Source organism: Phalacrocorax aristotelis, chromosome 2 (assembly GCF_949628215.1).
Source record: "Phalacrocorax aristotelis chromosome 2, bGulAri2.1, whole genome shotgun sequence".
Classification (NCBI taxonomy): Eukaryota; Metazoa; Chordata; class Aves; order Suliformes; family Phalacrocoracidae; genus Phalacrocorax; species Phalacrocorax aristotelis.
In genome coordinates, this window is record NC_134277.1 from 167,775,353 (window position 1) to 167,796,420 (window position 21,068).

At 69.4% G+C, this 21,068-nt stretch overlaps 2 protein-coding genes across 4 annotated transcripts in view; one reads left to right on the plus strand and one right to left on the minus strand.

The window, feature by feature from the left end:
• The window catches only part of DGAT1 (diacylglycerol O-acyltransferase 1), a 6,625-nt gene extending 228 nt beyond the window's left edge, over positions 1–6,397 (plus strand). Inside the window, 18 exon segments of the mRNA XM_075085817.1 lie at positions 667–891; positions 1,855–1,942; positions 2,430–2,473; positions 2,699–2,781; positions 2,900–3,096; positions 3,098–3,137; positions 3,232–3,369; positions 3,451–3,519; positions 3,639–3,673; positions 3,675–3,743; positions 4,341–4,379; positions 4,481–4,521; positions 4,733–4,778; positions 4,879–4,991; positions 5,100–5,165; positions 5,298–5,389; positions 5,502–5,571; positions 5,692–6,397. Coding sequence (XP_074941918.1) covers positions 667–891; positions 1,855–1,942; positions 2,430–2,473; positions 2,699–2,781; positions 2,900–3,096; positions 3,098–3,137; positions 3,232–3,369; positions 3,451–3,519; positions 3,639–3,673; positions 3,675–3,743; positions 4,341–4,379; positions 4,481–4,521; positions 4,733–4,778; positions 4,879–4,991; positions 5,100–5,165; positions 5,298–5,389; positions 5,502–5,571; positions 5,692–5,851 — 1,615 coding nt within the window. The 3' untranslated portion in view covers positions 5,852–6,397.
• Positions 6,398–6,987: 590 nt separating this feature from the next.
• LOC142053830 (casein kinase II subunit alpha-like) overlaps positions 6,988–21,068 on the minus strand; it is a 28,584-nt gene continuing 14,503 nt past the window's right edge. For 2 of the 3 annotated variants that reach the window (XM_075086003.1, XM_075086001.1), the window contains 11 exons: positions 18,994–19,105; positions 16,894–16,995; positions 14,460–14,510; positions 12,975–13,034; positions 12,104–12,187; positions 10,542–10,652; positions 9,403–9,504; positions 8,109–8,209; positions 7,750–7,898; positions 7,562–7,651; positions 6,988–7,481 (listed from right to left, as the gene is read on the minus strand). In XM_075086003.1, the coding sequence (XP_074942104.1) occupies positions 7,366–7,481; positions 7,562–7,651; positions 7,750–7,898; positions 8,109–8,209; positions 9,403–9,504; positions 10,542–10,652; positions 12,104–12,187; positions 12,975–12,992 (771 nt within the window). In that variant the 5' untranslated portion in view covers positions 12,993–13,034; positions 14,460–14,510; positions 16,894–16,995; positions 18,994–19,105 and the 3' untranslated portion in view covers positions 6,988–7,365. Of the gene's footprint in view, positions 7,482–7,561; positions 7,652–7,749; positions 7,899–8,108; positions 8,210–9,402; positions 9,505–10,541; positions 10,653–12,103; positions 12,188–12,974; positions 13,035–14,459; positions 14,511–16,893; positions 16,996–18,993; positions 19,106–20,628; positions 20,719–21,068 lie in introns of all 3 variants that reach the window. The other variant, XM_075086002.1, reaches the window with a different exon arrangement.

Consider the following 21,068-nt stretch of genomic DNA (forward strand, 5'->3'; position numbering starts at 1 on the left):
ATTACACCTCAACGCCTGCACCCCCTCGCTGCCCCCGACCCCCCCATGCCCCACCCTTGCAACCCCACCTTGCTCCCCTCACCCCGCCCCCCACACCCCCCGGCCCCCCCCCATTGCACCCCCCCCGCCCCCCCACATCCCGCCCCGCCCCCCCCCCCCCGGGCCCCCCCCATTGCAGACACTTCCCGGCCCCCCCCAAGGTCCCCCCCTCTCCCCCCTGCGGCCCCCCCCCATTGCACCCGCCCCCCTCACTCACACCCCCCCTCACACCCCCGCCCCCCCAATGGCCCCCCCATTACAACCCCTTCCACTCCCCCATTGCACCCCTCCCCCTCACCCCCCCCGCCCCCCCCATCGCACCCGCCCCACCTCGCCCCTCACCTCCGCGGCCCCCCCGCTCCGCCCGCCGCCCCCCGCCGCTCCCCCGCCGGCCCGCCGCTCATCGCCGCGCTGACCCGCCCCCGCCGCGCCGCTCCGCCCTCCCATTGGCCGGCCCCGCCCCCGCCCCTCTTCTCCATTGGCTGACCGCGCCCCGCCCCGCCTCTCCATTGCTCCTTCCCGCCGCCCATCACGGCGGCCGGCGGAGAAGGCGGGGTCGCCGCGGGGGCCGCCGGGAGTTGGAGTCCCGCCTCTCCCCGCCTCTCCCCGCGTCTCCCATTGGCCGAGGGGGCGGGAGGGGGCGGGACGGGGCGGTTGCCAAGGTTACAAAGGCCGTGGCGGGCGGGGGGGGCCGCCCTACGGTGGCGGCGGAGGCGCCGCGCGCTCGGGGCCGGGCCCAGCATGGGCGACCATCGCGACACAGCGACAGCGGGGGGGGGGGCGGCGGCGGCGGCGGCCCCCCCCCGGCCCCGGGCAGGGCGACGGCGGCGACGACCCCGGCGGGGATTTCAGGTAACGGCGTCGCTCCGGGAACCGCCGCCCCCCGCGTCCCCCCGCGTCCCCCGCCCCGGGAGTCCCCCCTCGCCCCGTGTCCCTGCCCCCCCCCCCCAGAATGCCCGCCACCCCAAGAACGGGAGACACAACCCCCCCCCGGGGGGTCCCTTGGTGACCTTGCCCCCCCCCCAGGGGTGTCCCCCAGGACAAGGCGGGGGGGGGTCCAGCAGCGGGACCCCCCCCCTCCGGTGGGGTCTGGGGATCCCCAGGGCACCCCATCGCCCCCCCCCCCACCCCGTAGGGTCCCCTAAGGTGGGTGCTGCCCAGGGACCCCTACCCTTGAGGGGGCCCCCCCCGCTCCCTGCCTTGGGACCCGCATCTTGGGGGCCCCCCCCTGCCCCCTACTTGGGGGACCCCTGCCCTGCCCCGGGGGGGGGGGGTCCCACCCCCATGGAGACCCTAACTGAGGTGCCCCCCCCCATGGAGACCCTAACTGAGGTGACTTGAAGCCCCTCAGTGGGTGGGCAGGGGGGGTCCCGTTGCCCCTCCCCCCCCCCTCCTCCGGGGCGCGGCAGGGGCAGGATCGGGCCCTGACCCCCTCCGCACCCCATATCTTATCTTGGGGGGGGGCCGGCACTGGGGGGACTCTGGACCCGGCGTTGCCCTGGCACCGCTGGGACGCCCCGTCCCCCTCCCGGGGGGGGGGGGGGGGGGGGGGCAAATTGTGTCCCCGGATATGGGGGGCGGGGTGGGGGGGGGGTGTCTGTCTGTCTGTCCCCCGAACTGCCTGCAGCCCCCCATACCTGCTCCAAATCCCCCTGTTCCCCCCCCGAACTGTCCCCATTTGTGTCCCCATGGGCGAGTCACAGCGTCCCCCACTACCGCCAGGGCCCCTGGGGGGGCTCTGGGGGGATGTCTGTCTGCCTGCCCCCCACACTGACCCACGGCCGTCTGTCCGTCTGTCCCCCCCTTTCCTTCCAGGTGTCACAAGGTGCAGGAATCCCTGCTGAGCTCGGCCAGCGGCTACAGCAACTACCGGGGGATCCTCAACTGGTGTGTGGTCATGCTGGTGAGTCGGGGGGCGGGGGAAAGGGGGGGGGTCCCGCGCCGGGACGGGCCCCCCCCGAGCGTGGCCGCCCCCCCCCAGCCCCCCGGTTTTGCCCCCGGAAACCGTCGCGGCGCCACCCAACCCTCGCCGGCACGGCTTTAATTCGGTTAAAAGCGAGGCGAAAGGGCTTTGGCTCGGTTTGCTCACGCTCCCGGCGCCCCCGGGGGGTGGCTTTTGGGGGGCGGGGGGGGGGGAGGTGTGACACCCCCCCCCCTCCCCCCGGCGTGACCCGGGGCGCAGCCGTTGGGCCGGAGCGGTGCGTGACTCGCCGCACCCCCGCGCCGCAACCCTTGCACCGACTCGTGGCGTCGGTGACGCAACAGCGTCCCTGAGCTGTTCCCAACCCCGGGGGGGGCCCCCCGTGTCCCCCCCGTCACCCCCCCGTGTCCCCCCATTCACCCCCGTCCCCCTCCGTGCCCTCACCCCCTCCTCCTCCTCCTCCTCCCAGGTCCTGAGCAACGCTCGGCTCTTCCTGGAAAACCTCATCAAGTGAGTTTTGGGGGGGCCCCGTGGCGCGGGGACGGGCTGTGCCCCCCACCCCGGCTGTCCCCGCGCTGCCCCCCCAGCACGGGGCCTTTGGGGGTGTCGTTGCCCCTGGTGTGGGTTTAGGGGTGTCTGGGGTGGGGTTGGGTGCACCGGAGCCCCCTGCTCCCCACAGCGGGGTCTGGGGGGGTTTTGGGGACCCACTCAGCCCCCCCCCCGGCTCCGTGCAGGTACGGGGATCCTGGTGGACCCCATCCAGGTGGTCTCCCTCTTCCTCAAAGACCCCTACAGCTGGCCCTCCCTCTGCCTGGTCATCGGTGAGTGCCCCCCCCCCGCACGCCCCCGGGGATGGGGGGGGCTGGCAAAGCCCCTCACCCCAAATTAGGCAGCTCTAACACCTTCCTCCTCCTCCTCCTCCTCCTCCTCTCTTCGCAGTGGCCAACGTCTTCGTGGTGCTGGCCTTGGCCCTGGAGAGGGCAGCTGGCGGCGGTGAGCCCCCCCGGGGGGTGCTGGGGACCCCCCCCGCGCCCCCCCGGCCCCGTCTCACGCCCCCCCCCGTCCCGCAGGGGTCCCTCTCGGAGGGCGCGGGGGCCGCCCTGCACGCCCTCAACCTCCTGGCCATCCTGTGCTTCCCCCGCCGCCGTCGTCCTCGCCGTCACCTCCATCACCCCCGGTGAGAGCCTGGGGAGGGGCTCGGGGCCGCCCCGGCGGGGGGGGCACGATCCGGCCCTGCCCTCTCCTGACCCCCCCCTCCCCCCTCCCCGCAGTGGGGGCCGTCTTCGCCCTGGCCATCTACACCGTCCTCTTCCTCAAGCTCTTCTCCTTCAAGGACGTCAATAAGTGGTGTCGGGAGAGGAGGGAGGTAAAAGCGGCTCCCCCGGAGCCCGGGGACGGCTCAGACGCAGGTACGGCGGCGGGGGGGGGCGCGGGCGGGGGGGCTCGGCCCGCCCAGGGGGGGGGCTCACGGCTCCCTTCCCCTCCCCCAGCCGCCGAGGAAGCCAACGGGGACGTGAGGAAGAGCGGGGTCGCCTACCCCGCCAACCTCACCTACAGAAGTAAGTGCGGCCTGCGGAGCTCTGGGCGGGGGTCCCCGACCCTCTCGGGGTGCTGGGGGGTGTCTCCGGCCCCCCGCCCACCCACCCACGTGCCCCCCTCTCCCCCCCCCCCCCCGCAGATCTCTACTACTTTCTCTTCGCGCCCACCCTGTGCTTACGAGCTGAACTTCCCCCGCTCCCCCCGCGTCCGCAAGCGCTTCCTCCTCCGCCGCCTCTTCGAGATGGTGATGCCTCGGGGGCTCCTGGGGGGGTCATGGGGGGTCCTGAGGGGAGCTGGGGGTGTCCTGCGTGGGGCTGGGGGGTTCTGGGGAGGGCTGGGGGGTCTTGCTGGGGCTGGGGGTCCTGCTGGGGGGGGCTAGGGCGTCTTGCTGGAGAGATCCAGGGGGTCCTGTGAGGGGGCTGGGGTCCTGGGAAGGTCCTGCGGGGGGGGGGGTCTGGGGGTCCTGCTGGGACTGTGGGGTCCTGTGGGGGGTCTGCGTTCTTTGGGGGTCTTGGGCGGGGGGGGGGAGCCCTGCTGGGGTTAGGGTTCCTGGGGGTGGGGTGGGGGGGTCCTGTGGTGGGAGGCTGAGGTCCTGGGGGGGCCCAGGGAGTCCTGCGGGGGTTGGGGTCTGTCTGCTGGGGGGGGGTGCAGAGGGGTCCTGCGGGGGCGGGGGGGAGCCTCATGGCTGGAGTCCCACCCTCTGCTGTCACAGCACTGGGGGTGATGGGGGGAGTCCCCGAGGTGGGGGAGGGATGGTGAGGGGGGGTCCCCCTGAGATGGGGGGGACCAGGGGCTGCAGCTGCCCCCCACCGACAGCTCCGTCGCTGCCTTCCTCTTCCAGCTCTTCTTCACCCAGCTGCTGGTGGGGCTGATCCAGCAGGTACGGGGGGGGGGGGGGGGCGGGGGGGTGTTGGGGGGGCTGGGGGGGCTCCCCCCTCCCCCGGGGGCTGGCGCCAGCTCCAGCTCCCTTTTCCGTTGCAGTGGATGGTGCCCACGATCCAGAACTCCATGAAGCCCTTTCGGGGTGAGCGACGGGGACGCTCGGGCGGGGGGTCCCCAGGGACTTGGGGGGGGTGGTGTATGCGGGGGGCAGAGGCTCGGGGCCCCTCCCCACGCCCCCCCGCAGTGGGGCAGAGGCCGCCCGGGGCCCCGGCCAAGCCCCCGGCACAGCCCTGCCCTCTTCCCGGGCTGGCACCGGCTCCGTGGGGCCGACGGCAGCCGACGGCTTTCGCAGGACATGGATTATTCCCGGATCATCGAGCGGCTCCTGAAACTGGCCGTGAGTGACCCCCACCCCCCCCCCCGCCCCCCCACCCCCCCTGCCCCGCGGGGGAGGGCTTGGGCAGCCCCCCCCACGGCCCTCCATCCCCCCTCCCCAGGTCCCCAACCACCTCATCTGGCTCATCTTCTTCTACTGGTTCTTCCACTCCTGCCTGAACGTGGTGGCCGAAGTGATGCAGTTCGGGGACCGGGAGTTCTACAGGGACTGGTGGTGAGTGCCCCGGGGGGGGGGCGGGCGGCTTTTGGCGGGGGGCGGGGGGTCCCCGCGGCGTTGGGGGGGCCCCCGGCGACACCCCCTCGCCGCCTTTTCTCTCCCCAGGAACTCGGAGTCGGTGACTTATTTCTGGCAGAACTGGAACATCCCCGTGCACAAGTGGTGCCTCAGGTACGCGGGGGGTGGTGGGAGGGGGCTCTGTGTGTCCCCCCCGCCCCCCCATTTCCCTGCTCTGGGGTGGGGGGGGGTGGGTCCGTGATGCCCCCGGGGGCTCTGCCCTAACGGGGGGGTGCTGCCTCTCAGGCACTTCTACAAGCCCATGCTGAGGTGGGGGGGTCAGCAAGTGGACGCGGCCCAAGTAGCTGTTTTCCTGGTGTCTGCCTTCTTCCCACGAGGTCAGTGCTCCCTCCCAGCCCCCCCCAGCTCCCTCCCAGCGCCCCCCCAGCTCCCTCCCAGCCCCCCAGTTCCCTGCCTGGAGCTCCGAGAGCTCCCCCGCAGGGGCTGGAGCTGCCGCCGCGTCCCCGCAGTACTTGGTGAGCGTCCCCCTGAAGATGTTCCGGCTCTGGGCGTTCAATGGGGATGGCGGCTCAGGTAAGGCGCCGCTCGGCTCCGCCGCGCCCCGGGAGGGGATGGGGGGGGGATGTCGGGGGGCCGGAGCCACACGGGGTGGGGGGGCCGGGGCGCGTCCGTTGGCACCAATCCCTCGGCAGATCCCGCTGGCCTGGTTCGTCTCCAAGTTCCTCCGGGGTAACTACGGGAACGCGGCCGTCTGGATCTCGCTGATCATCGGGCAGCCCATCGCCGTCCTCATGTACGTCCACGACTACTACGTCCTCAACTACGAAGGCAACCAGTGAGGGGAGGGGGAGAGGGGGGCGACCCCCGGCACAGCAGCGGACCCCCGGACGGTGCCGCCGCCGGGAAACGCCGCCGGCGGGCGTCCTCGTGAATCGAATGTCGGATCAATGCAATATCCCGCCGCGGGGGGACGGTGGGGACCCCCCGCCTCTGCCCCGGGGGCGCCGCGGCCTGGGTGGGAGGGAGGCAGGAGCTGAGCCTCCCCCCGGGGGGGGCTGCGGGGTCCGGCCCCGCTTCCCCCATCCCCCCCACCCCCCCCCGCAGCCCCCCGGCTTTGAGCGCCCGCCCGCCCCGCGCCGTGACGGCACTTTACGGGACTGTCCCCGGACCGTGACCGTCCCCGGGGCGGGGGTCTCGCCCCAGCCCTGCCGCGGCGCGACCCCTGCCCGCAGCTCGCCGCTGCGGTGGCCGGGAGCCCTGGGCGCCGCCTGCTCCGTCCGCTGCTGCCTCGGGCCTTGCTCGGGCCTCACTCAGCCACTTTTTAACCCTTTCAGATTGTATCTAGCAAATATTGATTGATTAAAGTGTCTTTTTTTTTTTTCCAAGCCTGGCCTCAGCCCCGTTCCTCCCTCCCCTCTGCCCTGGCCTGGGGCGCAGGTTCTGTCCCCCCGCTGCCCCCGGGGCTCTGGAGGAACCAGTTTGGGGTGGGAAGCAGCTGGGACAGACTGGGCGAGCTGGGAGGGGGGGGAATGGGCGCCCCTCACCCCCGCCCTTGGCGCCCCGGGGGGGCTGGGGCTGCCAGGGCTTTGCTCCCTGGTCGGCTCCGGTGGGCGCTGGACCCTGCGGCGCTCCCCGGTTCGGCTCCGCAGCCGCGAGGGGCCCCGGTGGCGGCAGCTCCCCCCCCTTCTCCACCCGCACCCTGCTTCCATCCTTCCCCCCTCCCCGGGTGGGACCCCCATCGCTCCAGGGGGGCCACACGCTCCACCGGGGCCGGCCCCGGGCACGAAGAGCTCCCCCAGCCCCGCGCTCCTGCCCTCCCCGGATCATGGGGGGGGCAAAAGGGACCTTCCGAGAGCCCCCCAAGCCCCCCACACGCTTCCAGGGACGCGGCGCTACCACCGCGCCGGGGTTTCAAACACGCAGCCCCCCTCCCCAACCCCCCCAACCTGAGAAGAAGCGGCGGCTCCCGCCACCGTTAGGGCCATAGAAAATAAATTTTATTATATGTTTTAGATTTCTACACGGTAGTTGCGGCACTAAACCACGGTCCTCGTGCGAAGGCGGCGCCTAACGCCGTACCCCGACACAGACACGACAGAGCTCAGCCTTGGGCCAGCGCCAGAGCGTGGGATATCGTTACTGCACAGAGGAAACAAACAAAAAATCCTACATTTTTTGCTCTTTTTTTCTCGTGTTTTTTTTTTTTTCCATACTTAACAGAAATAAAAATAAGACTCCCGCCCCCGCCCCGGCCTCGGGGCAGGGGCTGCCGGAGCCCGCGGCGCTGGAGGGCCGGCGGAGCGGGGCAGAGGCAGGCGCGGCCCCCGGTGCTGCGGGCGGCCGAGGGGCGCGTTCAGGGCTGGCCGCCGGCCGCAGCGGGCACCGGCGAGCCCAGGGCGTTGGGAGAGGAGATGACGGGCGACGCAGCCAGGCTGCCGATGGGCTGGGACGCGGACAGCGAGGTCATACCTGCGGCGGAGAGAGCGAGGGGGGCGTCACGAGGGCTCGGGGACCCCCCGCCGCCGCCCCCCGCGAGGCCGAGCACTCACCGGCCAACATACTGGAGGAGCTGACAGGGGTGTTACTGGCGGAGAGTCCGGCCGAGGTGCCGATCCTCGCCGGGTCTTTCGCTATGGGGTCTGCGGGGAAGGCGAAAGGCATCAGTGCGGGGGGCCCCCTCCGCGCCCCGCGACGGGGCAGCGCCCCCGCAGCGGGACGGACGGACGTGCGGACGTACAGAAGTACGGGTGCTCCATGGCGTCGCGCGCCGTGAGGCGCGTCTGGTGGTCGTAGCGCAGCAGCTTGTCCAAGAAGTCGAGCGCTTCGGTGCTGACGAGGTGCTGGTTTTCGCTGTGCACGAAGCGCTCCCACCGCTTCCGCGAGTGTCTGTGGGGGGGAGGAGGAGGAGGAGGAGGAGGTGAGCCGCACCGGCGCCATGCCCTGCTCACCCTCACCTCCCACCCTGCCCTCTCCCGCATGGGACACCGCGGCCAGTACCGCGCCGTTGTCAGCGCCAGGAGGGGCGAGGCCAGGCCATGGGGAGGGAGGGTTTGGGGAGGAAGGGCGCTGCCCCCCCACCCCCGGCCGCGCACCCACCTGCCGAGGATGTCGTTGAAGCGGGGATCGAGCTCGATGTTGTACTTGTCGATGTAGTCGTACAGGTCCTCCGTCCCCAGCACTTTCGCGATGCGCACGAGCTGGCGGAAGGGTGGGGAAGCAGCACTGCTGAGGGCGATGGCGGGGGGGGGGGTGTCCCGCCAGCCCAGCCACCACCCTGCAGGTCCCAACCACCCCTCGCCCCCCCCCCGGCCTTTGCTCCCCCAGCGAGGACACGGCTCCCAGAGCCCCCCGGCGAGGACGTGGCTCCCAGAGCCCCCCGGTGAGGACGTGGCTCCCAGAGCCCCCCGGTGAGGACGCCGCTCCCAGAGCCCCCTGGCGAGGACGCGGCTACCCAGAGCCCCCCAGCAAGGACGCGGCTCCCAGAGCCCCCTGGCGAGGACATGGCTCCCAGAGCCCCCCAGCAAGGACGCGGCTCCCAGAGCCCCCCAGCGAGGACACGGTTCCCAGAGCCCCCCGGCGAGGACACAGCTCCCGGAGCCCCTGGCAAGGATGCGGCTCCTGGAGCCCCCTGGCGAGGATGCAGCTCCCGGAGCCCCCCGGCGAGCATGTGGCTCCCCAGAGCCCCCCGGCGAGGATGCATCCCCACAGGGCTCAGAGCCGTGGCACCCCGACGCTCCCCGGGGTGGAAATCGCGGCACGGCCTGGCAGCCCTTCCCCGCGGCAGCTGTGGGCCTGGGGCGGCGGCGAGCGGCGCTCCCGGGGCCCCGCTTCGGAGCCAGAACCCTCAGTTATTTCCCCCTGCCGGCCTTGAGGGGGGCCCCAATCCCCACGGACGTGGGTCCCGGCTGGCCCTGCTCCGGGCTGCGGCGGGGTTTTGGTCGCCGGCGCTCGCTGGCCGAGCCTCCCAGAGCCACGCCACCGGGGACCGCGTGGCCGCGCTCGCCCACGAAGCCCCCCGCAGGCGGCACGCGGGGCCGGGGGATACCCCCCTGCCAGCGCCCCTCAGTACAACCAGTGCTCTGCTCCCCTGCCCAGCCACCCGCTCGCCCCTCCGAAGGCGGAGGGGTGGGAGACGCGGGGAGCACCGAGACCCCCAGCGTGGGGAGGGGAAGGACGAGCTGGGGCAGCGCGTGGGGCGCCGGGGGCTGCCGCGCCGGGTCAGTGGCTTCACGGCTCGCCCGGCTCTCCGGGAGGGTCTTGGGGAGGGGGGAGCGGCGGGGGAGGGTCTGCGGGGGGAATGGGGTGCTGGGGAGGGTCTGCGGGAGGAAGGGGTGCCGGGGGAGCAGCAGGGGGAAGGGGTGTGGGGGGAGGGGGCCGGCCTGATGCTCACTTGGTCGTAGTTGTCGTGCCCGTGGAAGAAGGGCTCTTTCCGGAAGATCATGCTGGCCAGCATGCAGCCTAAGCTCCACATGTCTAAGCTGTAGTCGTACATCTGGAAAAGCCGAGGAGGGAGAGGGGAGGTCAGCGGAGCAACGCGAGCCGCTGGGCCGCTGCGACGGGCCAGGACCACGCACTGACCCCCCCCCCCCCCCCCGGCGAGCACAGGGTGGGCGTCCCCACGCTCCGCTTCGCCCAGCAGCACCGCCACGCCGGGCGCTGGCTCTGAGCCGGCGGCGTGCCCGGGGGGCCACGGCGGCCACCGGCCTCGGGCTTGTGTCAGCACTGGTGTGGCCAGCAGGAGCCGGGCAGGGATGGGGCCCCTGTGCTCGGCCCTGGGGAGGCCCCACCTCGAATGCTGGGTTCAGGTTTGGGCCCCTCGGGACAAGAAGGCCCTGGAGGGGCTGGAGCGTGTCCAGAGAAGGGCAGCGGGGCTGGGGCAGGGTCTGGAGCACAAGTGTGCTGGGGGGCGGCTGGGGGAGCTGGGGGGGTTTAGCCTGGAGAAGAGGGGGCTGAGGGGAGCCCTTCTCGCTCTCTGCAGCTGCCTGAGAGGGGCTGGAGTGAGGGGGGGGTTGGTCTCTGCTCCCAGGTCACCAGGGACAGGACGAGAGGGAACGGCCTCAAGCTGCGCCAGGGGAGGTTTAGGTTGGGTATTGGGAGCAACTCCTTCACCAAAGGGTTGTCAAGGCCTGGCACAGGCTGCCCAGAGAGGTGGGGGAGTCACCGTCCCTGGGGGGGTTCAAACACCGTGCAGACGTGGCTCTGGGGCCATGGTTTAGGAGGCCTGGGGGTGCTGGGTTGGGGGTTGGACTCGATGACCCGTGGGGTCTTTTCCGACCTTAACGATTCCACAGCTCTGCGGTTCTGGCCGCGGGCAGAGCAGCCAGTCGGGGCCCATCCAAGCGCAGCCCCCCACCCAGGGGCGGTTTGGAGGCTGGCGGCCGCTCTCCTCCGCTCTCACCTTCCCCCGCTGCGTCCCCCCCCCAGCACCGGGGCACCCCGGGCAGGTGACGCCGAGCGGCTGCGGAGCCTTTCCAGGCAGCGCCGAGCCGTAGCTGGGCCGGCCCCGCTCCCGTGCAGCCGCGGACGTACCTGGTAATCCACCAGGAGCTCGGGTCCCTTGAAGTACCGCGAGGCCACCCGCACGTTGTACTCCTGGCCGGGGTGGTAGAACTCCGCCAGCCCCCAGTCGATCAGGCGCAGCTGGAGGACAAGGGGAGGGAGGACGTGGGTGCCAGGACCCGCCACCCGCCTCCCCCGCGGCCCTTCTCGGTGCCGTGCCGCGGTGGCGGCCGCGCCAGAGCCCAGGGGACGGGTGCCGGGGGCATCCGGGGGGGGGGCGGGGGTGTGACACCGCGGCTCACGGGGTGCGTGACCCCCCCACCCCTCGCTGGCGCTCACCCGGCGCAGGGGGGGACCTTCGCTGCCCGTCCTGCAGCTGATCCCACTTCGGACCCGGGTTTCGCATTTCTCCCTCAGGAATTTCACCCCTTTTTTTAAATTTTTTAAACGATTCCTCAAAATTTGAATGCCGGGGGACTCGCAGCCCTCCCTGCCTTAAACCTGCTCCGTCAGCCAGGTCGTTAATACCGACTAACACCCGGCCTAGGCTAATCCCCTGGAACCTGTGCAGCGCTGCCTTCCACGCTGATAATTACTCTCTAATTACGGCTTTCCAGCAGCTTTACACCCACCACGTAGAAAACGCACCTAAGCCACGTTCCCCTGGCCGGCTTACGCCAAAAGGCTCATTAAAACTGGGCCATATGACATTTACCGCCCAGAAAGCGCCTCTCCGAGGGTTTTCCTATTAATTTAGGGGGAAGGCGAGCGCAGCGGCTGCGGCAAAAGGCAGCCTGGCGCCGGCCACACCAGGCACGGGGAAGGTTTCGAAGGGCACGGCGCCCGCGGCGGCGGCGGCAGGGAGGGGGTTCGGGCCCCCTCCGCTCCGATAACGAAGGCGTTCACCGGCTGCGAGAGGCTTTGCCGGTGCTGCTGCTGGAGCAGGCGCCTTTTGAAGTGCTTGTTATCTGAGGTCGCAGCTGGCCAGCTGCTGCAGAGGTGCTGGAAGAAATCTAAGGTTAGGTTTACGAGCCTAAGTTACCCACAAACAGGTGGCGAATAAAGGGGGTTTTACTGGGCGCAGGTGCGGGTTTTATGGTCACCGGTATTTCCAAGCAAACAGCTGCAAATTCAGCGCTCCCCCCTCTCCCCCTCCCCACGCCGGGGTCTGCAGGGGCTCAGATCTAACGAGGGCTGAGCCGGACTTAAAGGCAAACCCTCTCCTGCCTGAATACGGGCTCAGGAGCGCTGGCGCTGCCGGAGACGGGCAGGACCACGCGGCGCTACCCGCGCTGGGGAAGCTCCGCCGTCGAAACCGCAACGTGGGCAGCAGGTCGGCGCGGGCTAAGCCCCGCGGCTGCGGCAGGAACAGGAGCGCGAGGAAGAGGGTGAAAGCGAAGCGCGGGTGCTCTTGCCGGCGAAAAGGCTCTCGGGGGAGCCGGGCGGTCGGGAGAAGAGCGCGGGACAGCGGGAGCTGGCACAGCACGGCTGACCCTCTCCGCTCCGAGAGGCGCAGAGCACCAAGCCCCGCAGCGCCCGTCCCCCCCTTTCCCCGGGGAGGCGGATCCGGGGCCGGCGGGGCCCCGCCGTACCTTTCTGTGCTCGTGGTCGATCATGACGTTGTGTGGTTTGACGTCCCGGTGCATGACGCCCATGCTGTGGCAGTAATCCAGCGCCTGCGGACAGACCGGGCGCCGTCAGAAAGCCTCCCTCGGCGCGGCGAGGCGGCGGGGCCGGACGGACGCCGAGGCCTGGGATCTCCTGCCCTCGGCCCTGATCCCACACCCCGCGCGCTCGCCCCTAGCGCGGACCTTCCCCGGCGTCCACCGCTCCTGGGAGGAGACCTCCAAAATCCCGCAGAGCCGTGCGCCGGCCCCTGCCCCGCGGCACGACCCCTCGGAGCCTGGCCCGACCGCAGGGGCTGGAGCGGGACCGAGGGGGACAACCCTCCCTCTCCAGCCCTGCGCCACCGGAGGGGCTGTCGCTCCGAAGGAGCCCTGGCGCGAAGGCTCCCTGCAGACGGGACGCCGCGCTCATCCTGGCCGGTCTCTGCCGGTGGGGGCGTCTGGGAGAGCCCTGGAGAGCCCTGGTAGAGGGGCTCGGTGCCCTCGGCCCCCCAGCCCACCACCCGAGCAGGCGCCAGCGCGGCCCCGACGGCACTTTGCAACCAAAGGCACTTCCCACACGAGGCCCCAGCGGAGGCGGAAGCCTTGCAAGTGGATGCCGGGGAGATAAATGAGATGGTTTCTGCTTCTCAAGGCCGCGGTGACCTTGCACTCCGAGCCCGAGGCGCGGGGGCCCGAGAAGCGGCCTCACGTGGACCGCCGGGCGACCATCCAGCAGGGTTTAGTAGCCAAACGAGCTCCACTCTCCACCTCCCGCTCGTACAGGCGGGCGCCCCGGGGCGGGGGGATGCAGCAGCAGGTCTCTGCTCGAGCGAGGACTTCCTGAGGGGCAGCTTACCTTGAGGATTTCGTACATGTAGAACCGTATGTCAAAGTCAGAGAGCGTCTGGTACAATTGCTGGAAGAACGGAGACAAGAAGCGGGTTAACAAAACACAGCGTGTTTATCCACCCGCCGCTCGTGGGCGCGGGAGCCGGGCTCCTCGTGGAGGCACCAGCCGCCCACAGACGCTTGCGGAGCCACGACTCAGGCCCCCGAGGCACCAAGTGCCCGGGAAGCTTCGTACCCACTTTGTACCCCAAATTTCCCCACCCAGGAACCAGCAGAACACCGCAGGGAGGAGCCGGACCCTCCGTCTGGCTAAGGAACCTTCGGGGCATGCACGTGCCCTCCCCGCCTCCGCCCAGGAGGGGACCAGGGAGCTCCGGGACCCCGCTGACACCCAGGAGGGGAACAGGGAGCTCCGAGACCCCGCTGACACCCAGGAGGGGACCAGGGAGCTCCGGGACCCCGCTGACACCCAGGAGGGGAACAGGGAGCTCCGAGACCCCGCTGACACCCAGGAGGGGAACAGGGAGCTCCGAGACCCCGCTGACACCCAGGAGGGGACCAGGGAGCTCCGAGACCCCGCTGACACCCAGGAGGGGACCAGGGAGCTCCGAGACCCCGCTGACACCCAGGAGGGGAACAGGGAGCTCCGAGACCCCGCTGACACCCAGGAGGGGAACAGGGAGCTCCGAGACCCCGCTGACACCCAGGAGGGGAACAGGGAGCTCCGAGACCCCGCTGACACCCAGGAGGGGACCAGGGAGCTCCGAGACCCCGCTGACACCCAGGAGGGGAACAGGGAGCTCCGAGACCCCGCTCCCAGCACCTGAGGGATTCGGTTTCCCATCGTGAGGACAGGGGACGAGGCTCAGAGCACATGCCTCGCCGCCCTTGCGAAAACCAGAGAGCAATTCCTTGAGACAGCCCGAAGACAAGCCTCGGGGAGAAGGAGCGGGTGGGAAATGGTCACATCAGGGCTTCAAGCGCGGTAATGACACACTGAAACCAGAGGTGAGCAGCCGGGGCAAGGCGGCTGCTTGTTTACCAACTCCCGCGGCCGATAACCCTCCTCACCTCCGTCCACTCAGCCCAGGCCCCAGGGACGGGAGGCTCAACTAATCCAACGTTTCAGCCGGCAAATTGGGCAACAGCAGATTGCGAGTACAGGCCCGCGATGGCCAACCGCCGGAGCTCGGCTGGGAGGGGAGGCGCGGGCATCGGCCGGGACCATCCCCAGCGCCAGCACCGCACCCCTGGCCCTGCCCTCAGCTGGGAAATTCGGAGAGCCGCTGGTGGCAGCCCCACATCCCCCGGCGGCAGCCACCTCCGTGACACCGCGAGCCTCTGCGGGAGAGGACTGCTCCCTCCCCACCAGGAGACGTCGGGAGTCCCGCCGGCAGCCGGGGCGCGATGCCCGCCCCGCAGCAGGGCCGGTGACAGCTCGGCCACGTACGCCACGCCGACGCCGGTGGCCGCCACGGCGCCGTGCGCTCACCTTGAAGTCTGTGTTGTTGACGTGCTCAAAGACCAGGGCGGGCGTCCGAGACTGCCGGGCAGCGGCATCGGTTCGAGAGGGAGAAAGGAAAGAGGGAGGTTTAGTCTTTCTCGAGGTGGGAGACCGTGGCGATGGGGGGCAGGCGGCGGGGGGCTGCCCCGCGCCCAGCCCAGGGCCCTCCAGCACCCCCCGAGCTCCCGCCCCGCGACACGGGCGGCCGCCGGAGCGGCTCTCAGGAGCGGCAGGAGCTCCGGCTTTACGGCACGCGTGCGCCCGTGCCAGCGATTGGGCGGCTGCGCCCACCCGTGGGTGCCCAGCGGGACCCCGCGGAGCCGGGGCGAGGCGGGAAGCTCGCGAGGTCTGGTCTGTACCTGCCCCCATCGCTAGAGCGAGCTACGGGGGTACCCCGGCAAGGGGCTCCCAGCCCGCCGCACCCCCGTCCAGCCCACGACGCCCCCGCCCAGCCCGCCGCGCCCCCACCCAGCCCGCCGCACCCCCGCCCAGCCCGCCACGGCCCCCCACCCAGCCCACCGCACCCCCACCCAGCCCACCACGCCCCCCCACCCAGCTCGCCGCGCCCCCGCCCAGCCCACCACGCCCCCACCCAGCCCACCGCGCCCCCGCCCAGCCCACCGCACCCCCACCCAGCCCACCGCACCCCCGCCCAGCCCACCACGCCCCCACCCAGCCTGCCACAGCCCAGCGCCGCACTGGGAGACGCCGAAGGTGGGTGAGGCACGCAGACACCCCCCGCCAGCAGCCGAGGAGCGGCAGGTCTCACGCTGCATTTTCTGGCTCGTTTTTTTAGGGCTCATTTTTTTAGGGTTCGTTTTTTAAGGGCTCTTTTTTTAGGGCTCTTTTTTTAGGGCTCGATTTTTTAGAGCTCTTTTTTAGGGCTTGTATTTTTAGGGCTCATTTTTGGTGGGGCTCGATTTTTTAGGGCTCTTTTTTAGGGCTCGTTTTTTTAGGGCTCATTTTTTGTAGGGCTTGTTTTTTACAGGGCTCGTTTTTTTGCATGGCTCCTTTTTTTAGGGCTTTTTTTTGTAGGGCTCATTGTTTTTAGGGCTCATATTTTTTGTAGGGCTCATTTTTGTAGTGCTCATTGTTTTTAGGGCTCATTGTTTTTAGGGCTCGTTTTTGCAGGGCTCGTTTTTGCAGGGCTCTCCCCACCCGGCCCTTTCTCTTTGACCTCCTCCTCCTCGCAGCGGGACGCTGCAACTCCAGGAGGAATCCCAAGGTCCGTGTGCAGGGAGGAACCCCCCCGCCCCGAACACAGCCAGGCGCCGGGCCCAGCCCGAGACCCCCGAGCACTCGCGCAGAGCCCGCCGCCCCCAGCAGCCTCGCCGTCCCTCCGCTCCCCAGAGCGGCCGCCGGCCCCGCCGCGAGAGCCGGCGCCCCGGTTCCCGAGCGCGGCCCCCCTGCATCCCCGCGACGTGACCTGTCCCCTCAGACGGCTCCGGAGTCGCAGACCCCGCCTGGGAGCGGAGCAGCGGGGCGAGAGCCTGTCCCCAGGGCCCCCGCTCACCGCTATCTCCCCACAAACAGCTGCCTTTCGCGGCCCGTCGCAGGATTAAAACCGGCTCAAATACGCCCGGCTAATTCATCCTAATGCGGCTTTTTGTAATCAGCCCGGCCGGCGGCGCAGGGTCACGGGCCCCGGAGAAATACAGCTGCGCTACAGAAACGCCGCGGCTTTTACCAGTCTGCGCACGGAGCGCTCCCGCCTCCGCTGGCAAACGCGGGTTTCCCCGAGCCCCTGCGGGTCCCGCCGAGCGCTGCCTGCACCCCCCTGCCCGACTCGGGGCGCAGAGCCCACCTCAAGAGGCGATCCTGCCCGGATTGCGCCGGCCGGATGAGAAACCGGCGGGGACGGGGGGTGGATAAGAGAAGGAAAAGCCACCCCCGGGAGAGGGGCCAGCACCACGAAAGAAAACACCATGTGTTTTCGGGAGCAGGGAGGGATCGCAGCACCGAGGCACGAAGGCGGAGGAAAGCCGCCCTCTGCCTCGCCGGTTCGGCGACGGCACAACCGCAGCCTCCTCCCAGTCCCCGCCGGCGCGCAGGGAGCCGCCACCCAGCAAGCAGAGAGCAGCCTGGTGCTGCCGATTGAAAACCGAACGACCCGGCGGGCCGAAAGCGACCCTTGCTCTTGTCCCGGCTGCTTTTTGGGGACCGAGGGCAGCCGTAGGCGCAGCCCTCCCCCACCCGCCGCTGCTGGAGCAGCCAGAAACGTCTTCTATCGTCTACGGTCCCGGCAGCGCCCGAGCGGGGGGCGTGCGCGGAGACCCCCCGGGGCCGATCTCAGCTGCCAGGCGAGCGCCATGCGGGCCGGGGAGCCGGTGCGAGCTCAGGGAGACCCCGCTCACGGGGTGGGAAGGACCCCGAAGGGCTCCCTCGCGCGCAGGAGTCAGGGCTGCCCCTTCCCCTCCCTTACCACAGGGTCTTTCACTATGTCCAGCAGGCTGATGATATTGGGGCCTCCACGGAGGTTCTCCAGGATCTTAATCTCGCGCTTGATCTTCTTTTTTTTCACGGGCTGAGAAAAGAGAAAAGGAGGGCCAGTTAGCTCTCCAGCCGCTCAGGGGGAGAAACCGCGATGAGCTGGCGCGTTCTCTGGCTCTGCGTCCCCAGAGCTCAGCCCGGAGGACGGCACCCCCGCGAGCTTGTCACCTCCCAGCCCTCCGCTGCCAAACGAACGGGGTTTTCCTGCGTTCGGGAGACTGCTGGGAGATTACCTGACTACAAAATACGGGTTTTAAAGAGCAGGCTTAGTTTGTTCAAGTCCCAGGTTAAACCCTTAGGCTGAAACTTTGGCAACAGTCCCCCCCACAAGAGCACAACCCAGCGAAGCAGCTCTAGCAGCCGAGCCCCGCCGTAACGAGCAGCCGCCGGCCCGAGCCGCCCACGGAAACGCCCCACGAGCGCAGCGGCCGCTCTGGACGTGCTCGGAGAAGCTGAGCCGAGCCTCCCTCTCACGCCCCTGAAGACGGGGTGCCCTTCCTGCCTTACGCGCCGCCTTTCTGCTCCTCCGTCGCGGGACGGGCGAGACGCCGGGCAAATATATTAAGGACGTTCCTCACGTTCTCGCTCACAACCCGCCACGGGCTGTCCTTAACGTGTATTTCTGTCGTGCTCCGTAATCGCTCGCTCCTTCCACCCTCACCGCCTCTCCCGCGAAGGCCGCGCTCCCAAGCCCGTCCCCGTACTCCACAACTCCACGCATCCCACAGGCGGCAATTACACGTGGCTTGGCGCCGCCGCAGGAAGGAGCTCGCGGCCGCCAGCTGGCGAGGCTAAACACGGCCCGCGAGCCCAAGGCGCGATGAAACGGGAGAAGCGGGACGGCCGCCGCCCGTCTGCCAGGGCTCCGTCAGCCCCGGGGAGCCCCTCCGTGCCCCGCCCGAGCTCCGGGACGCGCGGCTGCGCCGGCGCTCGTCCCCAGGGCAGGCGTTGACGGGCCGAGACACCACGTGCCGCGACGACCTTCCGTCGCAAGACACTGCTCTGCTCATAGGATCATGGAATTGTTAAGGTCGGAAAAGACCTCGAGGCTCATCAAGTCCAGCCACCAGCCCAACCCCCCCAGGCCTCCTAAACCATGGCCCCAGAGCCACATCTGCACGGTGTTTGAACCCCCCCAGGGACGGTGACTCCCCCACCTCTCTGGGCAGCCTGTGCCAGGCCTTGACAACCCTTCGGTGAAGGAACTGTTCCCAATACCCAACCTAAACCTCCCCTGGCGCAGCTTGAGGCCGTTCCCTCTCGTCCTGTCACTGGTGACTTGGGAGAAGAGACCAACCCCCCCCTCACTCCAGCCCCTCTCAGGCAGCTGCAGAGAGCGAGAAGGGCTCCCCTCAGCCCCCTCTTCTCCAGGCTAAACCCCCCCAGCCCCCCCAGCCGCCCCCCAGCACACTTGTGCTCCAGACCCTGCCCCAGCCCCGCTGCCCTTCTCTGGACACGCTCCAGCCCCTCAAGGCCCTTCTTGTCCCGAGGGGCCCAAACCTGAACACAATTTCATCCCGGGAAGGATCCCCGGGCTCCCGTGTCCTCACTCAGTCCCGGAGCCGCGCTCCATGAGCCCAGCGTGGGGATTTGATGAACGCGGCTCAGAGCTCGCGCTGAACGGGCGAGGTTGTGACCCGAGAGAGGCCCAATGAAAGCCCGTTCCCTAAAGCATCCGCGGTCCCGCGGCGCCGCAGCCGCCCCTCGGGAGGGGGGCACCACCCACCGCAGCCTCGCAGCAGCGACACCGGCGGGTGACAGAGATGGAGGGCAACGGGGACGCACGCAGGACATCGGCGCGAGGCCAGGTGCGGGCCTTCCCTTCGGCCTCCCTGCTCCAGCCTCGGCTCTCCTTGGGAAGGAGACAAGCGAGCCGGCAGTTTCGCCTCAGGGACCGGTGTTTGCCGCAGCTGGAGGTGAGGTCAGCCCGACACCGACGGGGCCCTTCAAACGGAGCGGGCTGGAAGAGGCGAAGCAGGGGCAGCCGCCGAAGCGCTGGCAGCGGAACGGAAAGGTGAGCGGCTGCACCTACCTTGAGGATTTTCACAACCACTTTCTCATTGTTGGTGATGTTGATGGCTTCGAAGACTTCGCTGTATTTGCCGCGGCCGAGTTTCCGCACAAGCTGATAGTCGTCTTGGTTGCTGTTGGAGAAAGAGAAACGAGAGGTGAAGAGGTTGGGCACCGCTTGCTTGAGAGACAATGCTCCTCCCAAGGGAAGGTCAAGAGCTGGGGGTCGCTCTCTGGCGAGTGGAGAGCTCGGCCGCTCGCCACGGTGCCTAGGGCCGGAGAGAAGCAGCCACCACCACGGAGGGACATGGGCGAACAACCGGAGAGCAGCGCCGAAGCGCCACGCTTCCCACGTGGAGACGGACACGGGACCTCGCAGGCGTTACGGGGGAGCTCGGGGCCCTGCCCGGCTCGTGCCCACCGCAGCACTGCCGGCAAACCCTCCCGGCACTCCGGGCACGCCTCTGCCGCCTGCCAGCGCCGGCTCCGCTGCGGGTCGCGCGGACACGGTGCCCGTCCGCCTTCCCCTCTTCTCAGAGAGGGAGAGGAGGCGGCGGGCTGCAAGGACTAGCCCACCTGAAGCTCCAGAGCCCACCGGCCGTTGGCTGATGGCAGAGACCGACAAAACGCCTGCCGTGAAAACTCCCCTAGGACCCCTCGTAACTTCATCCTGCGGCGCCGAGGCGCTCGCGCACCCCAGGCTTTGTGAAAAATCAACGTTCCGCCCAGGAAATCAGAGGACAACAGGAGCAGCTCTCACCCATGAAACCTCCACGTATTTAAATCCGCTCAGGTCTAACCAAAGTCACCTGAGGGGACCGAAGGAAACGGCAGAAGGATCGGCAATTACTTGTGCTGCGCCGAGGAGGGAGGGCACAGGGCCCCCGGGGATTTGATAAGGACAAACAAGTTGAGGGGAGAAAGGGAATTACAGGCTGGAAAGCTTGACTTCACAAATTGCTAATTAGCAGAGACAATACGGGAGGTGACGTGTCAGCACCTGAGGAAAAGGAGGAGAGTTCAACCGGGCAGCACGACCCGGCCGCGCCAGGCGGCCGCGCTCCGGGCCCCGCGGTTCCGCTCGGCCAACGCGAACGCGGGGAGCGCGGCGATCCCCGCCGCGCAGACGGGGAGGGCGAATGCGGCTTCGCTACGAACCCGACGGGGAAGGCTCGGGGTCGACGGTGGGGAAAACGTCAACGGCAAGGATTCTTTGGGTGACTGAAACCCCCAGGATGCTCGCAGAAGACGTGGAATTGCCATCCCGGAGAGACCAAAGGCTCCCCGGGGCTCTGCTGGGCGCGGGGGGTTTGGAAGCGGATAAAAAGCTTTTCATTTCTAGGTCACCGGTACCAGCGACCGGCGCGCGTTCAGCTAGCCGGGGCTTGGGCAGCGGGGAGGGAGCGCACCGGGAAGGGCTCCTCATCCGGCCGCCGCAGCACGAGAACAGCCTCCTCGGGGCCCGGGTGCCGGCTGACGCCACGGCCGCCGATAAAACGCTTATTTTACAGATTTTTACCACAACTCCCAAACAAAGAGCGGCCTCTGGCCCTGGCGGGCAGCGCTCCTTGAGCCCGGAGCGCTGGGCGCACGGCTCGGGAAGGGAGCTGCTCCCGAGCAGGGCAGCGTTTCTTGCTGCCGAGCGCTACGCTAATACCTGGGAAGCCAGAGCTGGCCCCTTTGCCAGCTGGGCAATCGATCGGTCGTCTTCGTTTCGAGTTCTCAGAGACTCAGGTCCTCGGGGATACTCCAAAAAACGAAAAAATACAGTCACGAGACTTTCACCGCCGTCCTTTCAAGCGCCTCGTCGCTCCAGGACCGTTCCCAAGCTTCCCACCGTCGCTGTTCTTCCCCTCAGCGCCCCGGGGAGAGCAGCGCGGGGGCCGCGGTTCCTGCCGTAGCCATCCTTCCCTCCATAAAAACCAAGCCCTCAAGGCGCTGCTTTAATTAAACTCACTTCTATGCTTAAAGCCAGGCACCCGGGTCTGGTTTAGACGCTTCAATACTAGCGGCTCCGCTTGCAAAGCCGCCGCGGAGCCGCGGGCTTGAGGCCAGGCCTTCCCGGGAAGTCGGGGCCCCGCTTCCCGCCCCAGGCAG